The 13,495-nt window shown below is 33.8% G+C and overlaps 1 protein-coding gene across 1 annotated transcript in view; it reads right to left on the reverse strand.

Moving 5' to 3' along the window:
* Window positions 1-13,495, reverse strand: part of LOC145694635 (hippocalcin-like protein 1) — a 44,660-nt gene that overhangs the window by 11,628 nt on the left and 19,537 nt on the right. The window contains exons 3-4 of the mRNA XM_081771044.1: window positions 8,296-8,414; window positions 3,514-3,696 (exon numbers count right to left, since the gene is read on the reverse strand). Coding sequence (XP_081627170.1) covers window positions 3,514-3,696; window positions 8,296-8,414 — 302 coding nt within the window. The remainder of the gene's footprint in view (window positions 1-3,513; window positions 3,697-8,295; window positions 8,415-13,495) is intronic.

The following is a 13,495-nucleotide window of genomic DNA, read 5'->3' on the forward strand; positions in this document are numbered from 1 at the left end:
TTTTTACATTTTATTATATATATTTCTATACGTAGTATACATAACATGGGTCATTTCTGACCCGCGGTATATTTTAGTATTAGATTACTATTATATATTAGTATTAGTATACAATACTAATACTAATCTTTATAGTAGTATTAGATTAGTTCTTTACTATAACAAATTAATATTTGTTTTACTAAAATGTTATTATATTTATAGTAGTATTATTACTACTGGTCTTGTACTTTGAATTGGATTTTTTTAGAAATATATACTGTGAAGAGACTAATCTTATGGACCATGTTATGGACCCATGGCCCCATCACAAAGACCCATGTTATGGAAACTAAGGTACAATTCATGTCATGCGTTTAAAGGTTAATGTCAGTTTGTTTAGTTAAAAAAAAATGTTAACAGGTATCGTCCACCTTTTGTTTTTGGATGGCAGGCTCAAAGAATCATTCATATCACTCAATGTGGATACCGCACGAACTCAAGGCCAAGCAGTGTTTCTTCTAGACATGTTTTTCCGGGCACTGCCACCCCCTTGGAGCTCTGAGAGTGCCCCCAGGAGAAGACCAAAATAATACGTCTATAATATAATAATAAAGAGAATAGTGTCGTGAGAAAATAATATATGCCCCTCCGAATACTAAGTGTGCATCCCGGAACATTTTCTCTGAAAGAAACACTGAAGTTAAGTTTATCATTTCGTAAGAGTTAACTTTAAGCAATTAGAAGAAGACATTAAAATATTATGAAAGTTAATAGATGTTAACAGATGTTGAGAAAAATATAGACAGTGTTTCTTCCAGACCTGTTTTTTGAGGGCACTGCCCCCCACCCCCACCCGGAGGAGGCCAAAATTATACGTTTACAATATAATAATGAATAGAATAGTACCAGCAGTGCCCCCCCGGAATACTAAGTGTGCCTCCCGGAACATTTTTTTCTGAAAGAACGACTGAATATAGATAATAATAATATATTATTGCATGAATACTTGAAAAAACATATTGAGTTCAAATGTTTTAAAAACACCTATAATAAACAAGAGACCATGAAAGATACCCTGCATAATTAAAGGGTTAAATGGGGGCCGCAGTGGCTCAGTGTTAGAGCGTTCACCTCTGGTGCTTGGGGTCCCAAGTGAACTTTGTGGTGGACAAACACCGTGTATGTGGGTTTACTCGGGGTTCTCCCGTTTCCTCCCACTTTCTTCATTCCACCATTTCATTCATTACTCATCATCACCGTCACCTTTAGCCTAACCGGCATAACCGTGGGACGTAAAACTCAGATTTCATTTCATTTTAAAGGGTTAAAGGCACTAATTATCAAGAAAATAAAATATTCTGTAAAATTTAACAAAACCAGTAATCCTATTATGTATGAAAAATTCTCTACTTTGAGACAATGTGTGAAAAGGGTGTACAATGAACTAAAGAGAAGTTATTTTGCAGTTTATAAAATAATATTTATAATAACAAATTGTATTTTTGGAACAGTATTAAGAAATCTCAAGACAAACAGGTATCAAGTTTCACCATATACAAAGGAACTACTATTATGGTACAAGACATATTGGGAAAATTTTTAGACATGTGTTTTATTATAGTTTTAATTTTAAAGCTAAAACATTGGAAGAAGCAGTAGATAGTATCTCCAACAGCAGTAGAAGCAGTAGAAGTAATAAGCAAGCTTCTACCTATAGCATCTTTCGGACCAGACATTCCTAATTAAGTAATTAAAGCATATTCGAAAGACATAGCCCTAATGTTAGCAAAAATAACTTATATATATAACTTCTCATTAAGAACTGGAACATTTTCATCTAAATAGAAACATATGCGTGTAGTACCAGTTCACACGAGTAACGACAAAATGAATAAAAAAAATTTCATTGTAACTAATCTCAGCAAAATATCTGATTATGTCCTTCAAGCATTGAAACAAAGGTCGCAAACGTATGTACTATATGCTGATACGAGTAAAGCATTTTGTCTCAGTAGATCATAAGCTACTTTTAAAGAAATAGTTTCACATCAACTACTTTTACTCTGTCATACATGAGACTTTCTCCCTTGTACTTAAAGTTTATTGAAACTTATTTGACACATAGAGCATTTCAAATTAAAATAGGACATGTCTTGTCAAACTCATCCATCATCAGCAATGGAAATCCTCAAGGTTTTCCTTTGTGACCATTATTTACTAAAATGTTATTAATTACTTGCCGACAGTTTTAAAACATTCTGTGCTAATGATATTAATGTTTTAACAATAGTGAATCATATTGAGGACAATATTATATTACAAGATGATTTAAGTAGAACTGTCGTTTGGTGTATACATAATGGTATGAACATAAATTGTTTAAAAGCTATGTGTAGTATGACAGAGTAATAAATCTCAGTATTACATAAATCAATACGAAATACAACGCAAAAAGGTCTACACAGTAAGAGATCTAGGTTTAATGTTTAATAGCTGTTTAGGTTGTACTGAACATACACAAAACATATGTAATATTGCGAAGAAAATAATAGACAATGTATTTAATCAATATCTGCTTTCTATCGAACGAATACATATATATTTCTATATAAATTGTTGGTCAGGACAATATTATGCTTCAATAGTTTACAATAATTTAACGCAGGCACTCAAGAACAAACTTCAAATGGATTTAAAATGCTTTATTAGAACGTTGTTTCAAACTAGGTTTTGATTTTTATTCCAGTTCGTCGTACAACTGGAAAAAATATAAACTTGAACCATAAGAAGATAGCAGGAAATTACTGACTTAGAATTTTATGAAAAACATGTTTGACAACCCATGCTATGCGGATTGTTTTTTTTTTTTTTTTTTTTTAATGTTGAATTAAAAGTCCCAAACATTTATTATTATGTAGGCTGTATTATTTGCCTACATAAAAGTCCCAAAATATGGTACAGCGGGGGACACTTCTAAATGGTACACCTTAGCCGTAAATCTCCATATGACTGAATGTTACAGCCATATGGAGATTTACGGCTAAGGTGTACCATTTAGAAGTGTCCCCCGCTGTACAAGGGCTATAATATTATTTCAACTGAATGCTAAGTAACATGTTTTAATCACAAGACTTTTAACTAACTATAATAAATGCATATATTAGAGTTAATTTGATTTTATTTTTAGTGTGTTTCAGGAATTGACGCAGACTATATTGTCAGAGCTTATACTTTTATTTATGTTCTACTACAATTATTATAGCATTGAACGGTAAGACTAGGTGTTGTATTTTTGCTTTCAGCTGTTCTCAGTACGTTCTATTCTCATTGTCAGTACGTCAATAAATATTATTATTATTATTATTATATTATTATTATTAGTAGTAGTAGTAGTAGTAGTAGTAGTAGTAGAAGTAGTAGTAGTAGTAGTAGTAGTGGTGGTGGTGGTGGTAGTAGTAGTAGTAGAAATTATTTCTTTATCTCTCAATTTTGCCTACATAAATACCACAAGAATTAACATCAAATACTTACAACAAGCATATTCAACATTTCTTCTTTACTTAAGTATCCATTTCTATCTTCATCAAACATCATAAAAACCCAAAATAATTTATCTTCTGTTTTCCCTTTTATAATGGACGAAAGACCAGCGAGGAATTCTCGGAAATCTACAAACCCATCATGGTTCGTGTCAAACGAGTAGAAGATACGGTCCTACGATAGATAAACAAAACAATAAGAGTTAAACAATAAGCAGCATTATTGAGGTTGACTATATTATTGACTAATAAGCAATTTTACAGTATTGGCTAATAAGCAGCTTTACAGTACAGCAACGTTACAGTACAATTGAGCTAAGCGTTTGTAAATTCAGTTTGTGTTTCTTCCCGAGTTGAAATGAAACTGAAATGAAATCTTTAAGTTTTACGTCCCACAGATATGCCGACTAGGCTAAAGGAGACGGTGATGATGAGTAATGAATGAAATGGCGGAATAAAGAAAGTGGGAGGAATCGAAATAGCCCTGAGAAAACCCAAGCACAAGGTGTATGTCCAACACAAAGTTCACTTGGTGCGAGCTGGGATCGAACCACAGACCCTATGCACCAGACGAGAATTCTCTACCACTGAGCCCCCGCGGCCCCTAGGTTGAGCGAAGTTTTCTGGATAATAGTAAAAAGCATGCTTATAGGCCGCGGTGGCTCAGTGGAGAGCGTTCATCTCTTGTGTATGGGGTCCTTGGTTCAATCTCAGGTCGCTAAAAGTAATCTTTATAGTGGATAGTCGGTTTTCTTGAGATTCCTCCGTTTCCTCCAACTTTCTTCATTCCACTATTTCATTCACATCTCGTTATGACCGTGTCCTTTACCAAAATAGAATTTTCCTTCTGAGATTTTTTTCGATTTCTTATTTATTCAAATCGAGCTTGTAGATGTAAGTTTATAGGGTCATTCCATGTCAAATCACCTAATTTTGAAACATGAAAGTGTTTCAATGTTCTAGATTCTCTTAATTTTTTTTTTCATATATAGATACCAATGAAATTATGCTAAATTAAATTTTTCCAATTTTTTGAATGAGACATGGACCCTGAAGAAATTTTTTTAACATGTGAATTTGGTACCAATTTCACTTTCCAGCACTCAGCATCATGGAACTAAAATTACCATAACTTCTTTATTTTTCAAGTTATTGGATTCATTCAGGTATCAAATGAAAGCTTAATTTTTACTCTTTACGTAAATCCTAAGAAACCTTGCCTACCGTTAAACTGTCAAACATTAATGGGTATACAGGTCAAATTTTAGTCTTTTTTACAAATTATGCCGTTGCTCAAAAGTTACAAGTATGAAACTTTTGTAACTTTTTTTTGTACATTCATCTTAATATGTACATGGTACGTTTAAAAAATAAAAAGGGTGTTTTTATAGTTTTGTAATTATTATTTTTGTATTTTACATGTACGGAAATACACAGTTTTAAGTTTTGTTACAAATTGTATCATTGTTCGTAAGTTACAACTATGAAACTTTTGAAACATTTTTTATAGAATCATCTTAGCACATACATGATATGGTTAAAAAACAAAAAAAAGGATGTTTTGGTATTCTTGTAATTATTATTATTATTATTATTTGTATTTTAAATGTACAGAAATATAAAGTTTTAGTGTTATTAACAGATTATGCCTTTCCTCTGAAGTTGTGATGGCCAATTCTGGAATTTTTACTTTGCAGATTCTGGAAAGTTTAATGGGAAAAATTTCGGAATTAGGAAAAAATGCGATTTCGGACAAATTCCGAAAAGGTGAAATTTTCGATTCCGGAAAATTTGGCCATCCCTACTCTGAAGTGACAACTATCACACTTTAAAACTTTTTAAAATAATCATCTTAGTAAATATTAGGCATGCTTAAAAATAAAACTGGTGTAATGTGTAGTTTTGGTATTACCATAATATTTTTTTACTTTAAATATGACTTTCTTTCTTTCCCAATTATACCATTGCTTACAACCATCAAGCTTCTGTAACTTTTTAAAAGATTACTTTGCATTTACTTGATATGATTAAATAACAAAAAGGGAAGACATTTTTGTAATAATTTCGTGGTTTCATGAATGGAAAATATAGTCCTAGCAATGTAAGGGGTTGAGTGATTATTACAAAACCTATCGAGAAAAATAAGAAATAATAGACTAATGTACGTAGATGAAAACCATAAACATACATGCCGGAAATACTTCTCAGAATTATATAGATTTACATACAAAATATTGTGTCCTATATTTCAAAGCTCACTGTTAACACTGATGATATTAGGCCTTCTTTTAATTTTGCTTTCAGTTGCGTAAGTCCGGTCTGATTGGCTTGTAAGAGATGAAACAGGAACTTCCCAGACGATATTTTTAAAAGGTACCTAACAAAAGTCTTCATTTTCTGGATAGTAGAATATAGAAGGCCTAGAGCGATTCATGAATTGCACTCTCTCGTACAAAAATAATAATTACAAAAATAACAAAAACACCTTTTTTATGTTTTAACCATACCATGTGTGTGCTAAAATTATTCTTTAAAATAAGTTTCAAAGGTTTTATAGTTGTAATTTACGAGCAATGACACAATTTGTAACATAACTTAAAACTGTACTTTTCCCTACATGTAAAATACAAAAAAATAATAATTACAAAAATACAAAAACACCCTTTTTATTCTTAAACCATACCATGTGTGTGTTAAGATTAATGTACAACAAAAAAGTTTCAAAAGTTTCATATTTGTAACTTTTCAGCAATGCCATAATTTGTAAAACAAAAAAAGGGAAAAAGGGAAAAAACTAAAGTTTGCCCTCTATGCCCATTAATTTTTGACAGTGTAACGTTCGACAAGGTTTCTTCGGATTTCAAGAGCAAAAATTAAGGTTTCATTTGATACCTGAATGAACCCAATAACTTGAAAAATAAGGAAGTTATGGTGATTTTAGTTCCATGATGTTGAGTGCCGGAAAGTGAAATTGGCGCCAAATTCACATTTTTCAAAAAAATTCTCCAGGGCCCATTTCCCATCCAAAAAATCGGGGAAAAAATTAATTTAGCATAATTTCATAGGTATTTAAGTATGAAAAAAAATTGAAGAGAATCTGAGACATTGAAGCACATTGCTCTAGGTGATTTGACATGGAATGACCCATATATGATTGCAGGGAGGAGAACAAGGTGGTTCAGTCATATAGAGCTTTCATCTCTTATATGAAGAATGCCAGTTGCTATCTCAGATCATTTGAGTATGAGATGGACAATATCGTATATTAGATTTTTAGAGGTTCTCTCGTTTCCTCGCACGTTCTCATTCCATCAATTCTAACATAATCATCAATTTTCATGATTCCTTTGTCTCTTTTTGTATACAAGACATGACTCTAAAACTAAAATTTAAATAAATTTCATTTTATCTTTTTTTTGTATATGAAATAGCACAGAGTTTAGACAATTTCACATGCAATGTAACTTATAAAAAGTTTTATTTCTAGTTAATAATAACAATAATAATGGACGAGTCTGGGAATAAATCAACTAAGAACATATAGACACAGACATGACATTTCAAGAGGTGAAAGTGGCAGGAGGAAATCTTATAAATTCCACGTGGACCCAGTCAAACATCATGAGCCCGCAATGCTGTTTATCCGTTTCGATGAAAAATAGTAAAATAATAATTCAAAATTTCAATATTATCAATGAGCTAAACTTTATTCTTGTCACAAAGGGGTGTTTAGAAAGTCGTTTGAAAATTCACGATTGAATGAATAAAACTCTCTTCGATGTTATTGACTTCACATGAAGTAACTACAATCAGCATATTCAACATGTCTTCCTTACTTAAGTATTAGTATATATCTTCTCCCAATATCATTAAAAAAAATACGAGGGATGTTCAGAAAGTAAGGTTACAAGACCTGCAGTGAAATGTGTATAATTACTTCCTGCACCTAATACAGCCAGCAGATAACAGATATATTAGGTTATTTTTCGACATAGTCTCCGTATCGGTCGAGGCGCCTATCGCAGGGTGGAATTAAGTTCCCCCCTGGTAAAAGTTCACCCCTTGCGTATTCAGCCATGTTGTCACGAAGTATTTCATCTCCTCGTCTCAAGCGAAGCGACGACCCCCTAGGTGCTCTTTCAAGTGCGGCAACAGGTGAAAGTCGCTTGGAGCGAGGTCCAGACTGTAGGAAGGGAGGTCTATGATGTCCCAGCTGTGTTCAGATCTGTTCATGCCGTGCTGGATCGGCCACTGCGCTCCTCGTTGCTGACGTTTTGTCTACCAGCCGCAAACTTTCGATATCATTCTGCGACATACTAACGAGACATTAAGCTTTTCCATAAACCTCTACCAGCTGCCGGTGGATCTCAGCATTGGTAACATGTTTCGCCCACAGAAATCGAATAACTGAGTGGACTTCTTTGCGAGACCAGTTTCCGAAACGTGTCGTCATTTGTGTTTACCCACAACTGGCGTCGTACTTGCCGGATAGCTGGAGCTCTGCACAGTTGCCAACTCCACGAACACACACTACTCATTCCTCTATAATGGACAAAACTGCAGAAATATCTGCCCTGTAACCTTAGTTTCTGATCCTCCCTCGTAAAATAATTTATCTTCTGTTTTTCCTCTTATAATAGACGAAAGACCAACGAGGAATTCTCAAAAATCTACAAACCCATCATGTCGAAAAGCATCCGTAATCGCAATCTATACCTATGTATTCTACACATTGTTTAACGTACGTTTCTACTAGAATTGCTTGTCTACTAACCACCACTGGTTGGGACTTTGGAAAAACTTGAGTAAAAATTTTCTCAAACTCCGGAAGTGTCATGTTACCAGTTGAATACTTCTCCTTGAAAGACCTGTTCTCCAGTCGAAGTTGGGTAGCTAAAAGAGATACATAGGAAAATAAATTTACAATATTTTGTAAGTAATTATTACATTCATATATTCATATCACTAACCGTTAATTTTCGTTGCCACATAAGAACGAATCTTATAAGAAAGAAAAAAATGTTGAATAACTAACTTTTTATTGCAAACTTTATGTAGATACATTTTCAATGTTTAGCTATACGGTTTGACAAATTTATACACGCTTAGTTAAAGTATAGCAAATAATGTCATCAAAATTACACCCTTAGAAGTCTTCCATTTGCTTAACAACGACTTTGAAAAAATTATCTAGTGTTTAATTTATATTTGTTAACACATAATACAGATTAGCATCAACACTTCATTGATTTCCTATAAAAGTAGCTAATAGCAAAGATCAATCTAAAATTCTGCATTCGTGTTCAGTGGAAAATTCCCCTTCCTCTACCCCATTCATTCAGTAAACTTACAATTTGACAATGGCAAAAAAAAAAAGAACATTTAGTACTACTTACTTCTGTTTTGCGCTAGAAAGTGTCATTAGAGTACAGAAAATTGTGTAACCAATGAACAAACCAGTAAATTTATTTTGTAACCTAAAAATTCATAGGATTCTAACGACAAACACTATCATACATTATGCAATAGTATATACTTACTCTAGCGCTGCGTTGCTGTGAAAGACAGAATTCGCTGGGTTCTGGACTGCTCTAGTTTTACACTACAATAGCTATGAATTTGACAGCTTCCTGATAATTTGTGAAATTAATCCAGCAATGGTAGGTACGTAACATTATTCACGAAGCCATGGTATTTTTAAATTAAGAGTTTTATTCTTAATTCTCAGTGGCATTTGAATGATACTTGGAGTTTGTAGTATATTAAAATTCTGTTTCATAAAATTATGATTTATTATAACCGTAGCCAGGGAGCGGCTAGCACTGCCCGTCCTAAATTATTTTTGGCCTTCTAAAAATAGAACGATAGAGAGAATTTTTAAATTGACTAAAAACCAAATACAAACTTTTCCAAATTTATTTACCGAACTAAACTCAATTTAGCTCATTTTAAGCATTTCTGTGTAAAATGTTACCAAACATCCATTCTGTTGGACTCAGTGGCGTATTTATGATTTTGTTTCGGAAGGGGCTTCGCTAAATTTCGAGGGGGGCTTTGCCTGAAAATGTGAAAATTCTGCAAGATATTTCATTTACTTTACTATACTAAGTAATATTTCGGGGGGCTTAAGCCCGGAAGCCACCCCCCTAAATACGCCACTGGTTGGACTCTTCTCGTTTCAAGAATTCTAAGCCCAAACACTCTATTGTTACAAAAGAAATTGACCAAAGCTTGAGCACACACTGTATTTTAAATTATAATGTGTTACTGTTTCGGATATCTAACATATCCTTCATCAAACTCTATTGTTGCAGCAAAACTAGCACCTATGTCGTGGGAGCAGGTGTAATTCCAAAGAAGTGTTGCATCGAGGTCCCCGAGTTTTCAATGTAGGAAGAAAATTCAAAAAATGCTTTACAGGTTGAGTGCCAAGGTGATTTGAGGGTATTGGTCCCAGGAGGCCATAAATTTCATCTTACCTTTGGCTCGATTATATCACATTTTTGTCGCGATATTTTGTTTCTCACGAAAATGTACCAATGGGAGCCGTGCACCTTATGTGATTCTCATTGTTTCACAGTAATTTGTGACAATGATCATCATATATGATGCTCAAGAACCTGGATAAGTTAGTCATTTGTGATATCAAGCATTAGCATCATATATGGTGCTCATGGCCCCAGAGAAAAATAAGGTGAGCACCACATATGATGCTCATGGCAGGAATCTTATGAACACTTTTAACTTTTAGTTTGGTCTCGATACGTTGAATGGTACAGCTTTGGCTGACTGAACATCTTTATATCGGGTCAAACGGCCCAATATCCAAAAATATGTTTTTCGGAATGTAGAGGTCATGAAATGCGTAATTTCGCTTTTTATTTATTTATTTATTTTTTTTTTTAAGGATCACCATACTTTTTTCTCTCCTATCATCGTTCGGAAGATCATTACCGACAGTTATGCAGTAGTACATTAGGATAAGAAACTAGTAGCTCTGTATATCCAGTTAGGTAAATGAGAGTAACAAAGATGATTATTAATCAGTATCATTGGCATAGGTAGGGTTCTGATTCGGCTCAAACCTTCCTCCCTTAAGCACAGTGATACCGAAATGGATTCTGTTTCATATAATATGTTTCATTTGTGACTGCTGAGCCGTAACTTGCCACGTAAAAGAAATCATAAATAAATAAATAAATAAATAAATAAATAATAGACGTGTTACGACTCTTTTCTATAGATAATTTGTCATGGAAAGCAACCTTTATACAGATGTTTAATGAAAATTTTACTTCCCATAAGCTCTATTCTTAACCTTACACAAACTTTCAGCAGATTTGTTAAGAAATGTATTGTATTCTTAACCTTTAACTACTCTTTTACGTTACCATAGGCATCAAAATTAATCATCTACGGGTGCAAATAGAAAGAATTTTAAAAAGAAGGTGCATGTATACATTTTATAACGTATAGGTGGCTCAGTGGTAGAGTGTTTCCTCCGGTGCTTGGGGTCCCTGGTTCGATCCCAGCTCGCGCCGTACGGACTTTGTGGTGGACAAACACCGTGCTCGTGGGTTTTGTCGGGGTTCTCCCGTTTTCTCCCACTTTCTTCATTCCGCCATTTCTCTCATCTCTCATCATCACCGTCTCCTTTGGCCTAACCGGCATAAACGTAGGACGTAAAACTTAAAGATTTCATTTTTTTAAAGCTACTAAGCACATAAGCTACTAATTTAAATTAACCAAAAATGTGTGTTTTCTCGAAACTTCGACTCTTAAAGAGGATGACTTCCAGCATTAAAATTTTCGATTCTTTACTCACAAAATCTTAATGTGATTAATCGCTTAAGTTGGAGGCGTGAAATTAGATATAGAAACAAATAATCAAAAGTGAGTGAACATGCATTGCATCGTTTTTGACAATTACGCTTCTAAAAGGTAAAAGAGAGACAAATTCAAATTTCTATTTTTATATTTACTAAACCCTACTCTGCCTGTGGGAAGAATGGGCACTTATTTCTTTTTCTATTACAATTATTCATTTGCTTTAGTAAACGTATTTAAATAAACACCTAACAGTCGCACTACATTTGGGGGCCAAAGAAGTTGTTTGGAGGGCCAGGCTTCCATTTAGCCTCTCCCGTAGGTACACCCCTGTAAAGTAGTACAAAACCATTCTTTAAAGAAAACACACACACATTTTCATTTTAATGAGTAATGACGAACCATCGTAATCTTGGTAGCATTTGATGTACAATATTTGAAAGTATAGTAAATCCTTTGTCAAAGGGGCTACAGCTTTGTAATGCATTCCATAAAGAAGGAATAAACAGTTTTGAAGTGTTCATTGATATCTTTGTTGTTAGCTTTCAGTGTTCATATTAGTCCCTCTGTAAGAAATCGAGGTGGCTTCGGGCAATCCAAAGACTAATTAAAATTACGTATTTACTCCATCCCCAAGCCTTTGAGTGTGCCATCCACCTCGACGATTTTATAGAATAGAGCATAGATTATCAGATAGAAGCTCTCAACTGGAGAACCAGAATGAGTAGCTACCTTGAGTTTGTGTTAAAACAAAATGCAGATCATTTTTTTCACATTTCGTCCCTCTCGAGACAAAAGGGCGTATCTCATTTTCTTAACTTTTCTAGGAGACGAGTTTAAACCTTTTCTCATGGTATATTCTGTCGTCTTCTTTTAAAATTTAGTTTGATATCCTTCGTGTCAGGTATGTAACTTACGAGGTCAAATTAAATTTTGACAGAACACGATAAAATAAACTTATGGTAACATATTTAAACTTGTTTCCTGGAGAAGTTAAAAGAAATGAGATACGCCCTTTTGTATCGAGAGGGACGATATATTGTGGTGCTATTCAGTCGGTTCGCAGAACCGCAGTTCATTTCTTAATCTCAAATACTCAAATACCAAGAATGAGAACTGCATCACATGAGTGTAGTGATAAAGGTTATTTATATTGGAAACGCATACATACCATTATCAACAATTGGCAATCCATTGCTGGACTAAGAACTTCCCCATACTTTTTGGCAACCATCTATCTTGGATAATTCGTTTCCAAAACATCCGCAGTGTTAGCTAATTTCGTCACACCACCTTGTATTAGGATGCTGTGAAGATCTCTACGGGGTATTCGCGATATATATATAGAGTACTGGGGTATTCGCGAGCACTGGGATAATGCCGAACACCCAAGTTTACGCCTAAAAAAGCTTGTTAGAAAACAGACTTTTACTGCACGCTAGCGGAGAGACCTGGAAAAGTGTAGCATAAAATTGGTGTCAGTCAATTGAGTGGATTGCTAGGAAGAAGACGTTTTATTGTTTTCGCCGATACACGTATAACGTTGATTCAACAATCTGGACAAGGTGAGTTGGCTCTTATCTATATTGTTACAGATAATTCTATATATATTCCCCTATATTTGAGCATTAGTTCTTAATAATCTTACTAGCTTGTATGCAGTCAATAATTAGTTTCAGCTTTAACAATAAAATGGTGTTTCGTGGGGAAATGTCAGACAGAATGTTTGCCATTACCCCGAAGTATTCGGGATGCCCCATGATGTGAAATAAATTATCAAAATTTTTTAATTTAAAAAAAAATGAAAAGTAAGTAGTAAGTTAAAGAAAGTGGTTTGAGAAATAGATCATATCTTGGGAATAAAACTTATTAGCTGTTAATTAGAATAGTTTGCTAAATTTATTATTTTAGGCCATTAGTAACCTACTTCTTTATTCTATAATCAGCAACCCTATTTTAGATATCTGATCCTTGATCATAGGTTTCATTTTTTCTGTGTGTGATTCACAGAGTGGTTTACAAATTTATTTATTCTAGTTGTGTCCATTAGCAATTAACCAACTTTGTTTAGTCTATTAACCGCATTTGAACATTGGACTAATGAAGAATACTGTCTTTGGGAGCAAAACATTAATGTGAATATCTGT

This window comes from Thermobia domestica, chromosome 9 (genome assembly GCF_964235325.1).
Source record: "Thermobia domestica chromosome 9, izTheDome1.hap1.1, whole genome shotgun sequence".
In the NCBI taxonomy this organism is placed as follows: Eukaryota; Metazoa; Arthropoda; class Insecta; order Zygentoma; family Lepismatidae; genus Thermobia; species Thermobia domestica.